At 50.6% G+C, this 2,112-nt stretch overlaps 1 protein-coding gene across 1 annotated transcript in view; it reads right to left on the bottom strand.

The window, feature by feature from the left end:
* Positions 1–2,051, bottom strand: part of LOC104961077 (histone-lysine N-methyltransferase 2C-like) — a 13,330-nt gene extending 11,279 nt beyond the window's left edge. Inside the window, exons 1-4 of the mRNA XM_010789283.1 lie at positions 1,934–2,051; positions 1,605–1,802; positions 1,381–1,496; positions 823–1,044 (exon numbers count right to left, since the gene is read on the bottom strand). Coding sequence (XP_010787585.1) covers positions 823–1,044; positions 1,381–1,496; positions 1,605–1,802; positions 1,934–2,002 — 605 coding nt within the window. The 5' untranslated portion in view covers positions 2,003–2,051. The remainder of the gene's footprint in view (positions 1–822; positions 1,045–1,380; positions 1,497–1,604; positions 1,803–1,933) is intronic.
* Positions 2,052–2,112: the final 61 nt, after the last annotated feature.

The raw sequence follows: 2,112 nt of genomic DNA, 5'->3' as shown, positions 1-2,112 counted from the left end.
ATTCGGTGGATAATCGAATAGCCAACCAACTGCACTTCAGTACACTGGCACGAACAGTCAAGGCCAACTATCGGTTTTTTAATCGATGCAACGAATCGCCCACCACTGCACTTCCTGTAACTGGCACGAACATCAAGGAAATGACGGGTTGTAATCGGTGGAAAGCGAACTCGCCACACTGCACTCATACACTGGCACGATATCAAAGGAAATATTGTTGTAATCCGTGAGGAAATCGATCGCCACCACTGTCTAATTCCTCATTCACACCAACGGTGTTTCAGGGCCAGTTCAGAGCTGGAGCTTGAAAAGCACCGGGTTTTCCTCTTCACACCGCAGCGGAGGAGCCTCTTAGCTCCGGAAACCGGTTCGTTTCGAGCACCAAAAAATTGTCCGGCCAAAGCAAAAGCACCGCATACGCCACGCTTACGTCGAGGCGGGGGCAGGGGCGGGATCAACTCCTGAACAACAACAAAAAGCCGACTTATTATCCAGTTTGTACACAACGATGGAGAAACTTAACAAGCAGCAGTGGTCCACTGAACAGACCAGCTACCTACTGGGAATCTGGTCTTCTGAAGAGGTACAGAGGAAGCTGGAGCACAATCGGCCATTGTTGTTGTTGTCGGTGTCAGCTGTGAGGGGTTTCCGCGCGGTTTGGCTTTATGAAGCAGGCACGCAAACGGTTACGTCATGACGCAAACGATGACGCAATGACGCAGCACCAGTCGGACTCTGGGCGGTGTGAAAAGAGCCGGAGCTAAACCGAAGAACCGGTTATGAACCTGAAAAGCTCTAGCACGGAGCTTGAACCGGAGTTGCGTTGGTGTGAATGAGGTATAACTCACCCAGAGATCCAGGTCCAGGTTCAGGAGTCTTGCCGGCCCGTCAGTATGTCCGTCTCCCTGCTGGTTACAGAAGCAGCATCTCCGCTCGTCTTTAGGGAAAGGGTCCGGAAGGAGACACACCCCCAACTTCTTCAGGAGAACGTCCACTTCCTCCTCCGTTGGCATGGAAACCGCCTCGTTAGGGGTGCAAGGGCCTCTGGGTAAAGAGAGGCAAACAGAGTGATGCTATCAGGCTGAGCTAAGGCTAATATGATGCTAACAGGCCTGAAAAATACTCATACATTTGAAGAATATCCAATAATCTTTAAAAAAATAAAAAATGCTAACCTGCAGAGTGCTAAGTGCTATCATGCTAGATGCTAACCTGCAGAGTGCTAAGTGCTATCATGCTAGATGCAATGCTAACCTGCAGAGTGCTAAGTGCTATCATGCTAGATGCTATGCTATCCTGCAGAGTGCTAAGTGCTAACATGCTAGATGCTATGCTAACCTGCAGAGTGCTAAGTGCTATCATGCTAGATGCTATGCTAACCTGCTGAGCGTAATGTTGAAGCTCCACCTCCTCCACCTGCAGCACTTCGTCCTTTTCCCAGAGCGATTAGACTCCTCCCCCCCAGGTACAGCTCGGGGGCGGGGCTTCAGCTTCACCTGGGAACCAATCACAGAGTCTCATAAATCAATCTACCAATCAAGATTCAAGGCCTTATCATCATGACAACAAAAACAGAAATATGCTGTTCCTTTAGCCACACCCACCTTGAGGCTGTCCATGCGGGGGCGTGTCTCTGTGGTGATGGCGGCGGCGGGGGGGAAGGAGATAGGAGGTGAGGAAGAGGGGGTAGGAGAGGAAGGAGGGAGGAGGAGGGAGTGAACTGCGATGGTGGACATGTTGCTGGTGTACTGATGCACCCTGCAGGGAGGGGGGCACTCAGGGCCCGCCAGCATGAGGGGGGTCTGAGGAAAACACATATTCATTATTACTAAAAATGTGATCAACCAATTAACCAAATAGAGATTAATTTAAGTGTTTAAAACCAATTAAGACGCTTCAAAGCAATTACAGGTTCCTCCCAGGTGAGTCTCACCTTGTTAGCGGCTTTGCTCTGCACGTCGGAGTTGAACAGAGACGAGCAGTTGGTGCTGCAGAACATCATGCGGGTCGCTCGGGGCTGACCCTCCTGCAACACACACACACACACACACACACACACACACACACACACACACACACACACACACACACACACACACACACACACACACA

The sequence above is a fragment of the Notothenia coriiceps genome, unplaced genomic scaffold, assembly GCF_000735185.1.
Source record: "Notothenia coriiceps isolate Sejong01 unplaced genomic scaffold, NC01 NC01_scaffold00032730, whole genome shotgun sequence".
Classification (NCBI taxonomy): domain Eukaryota; kingdom Metazoa; phylum Chordata; class Actinopteri; order Perciformes; family Nototheniidae; genus Notothenia; species Notothenia coriiceps.
This window is presented reverse-complemented; position numbering and strand designations above follow the sequence as displayed.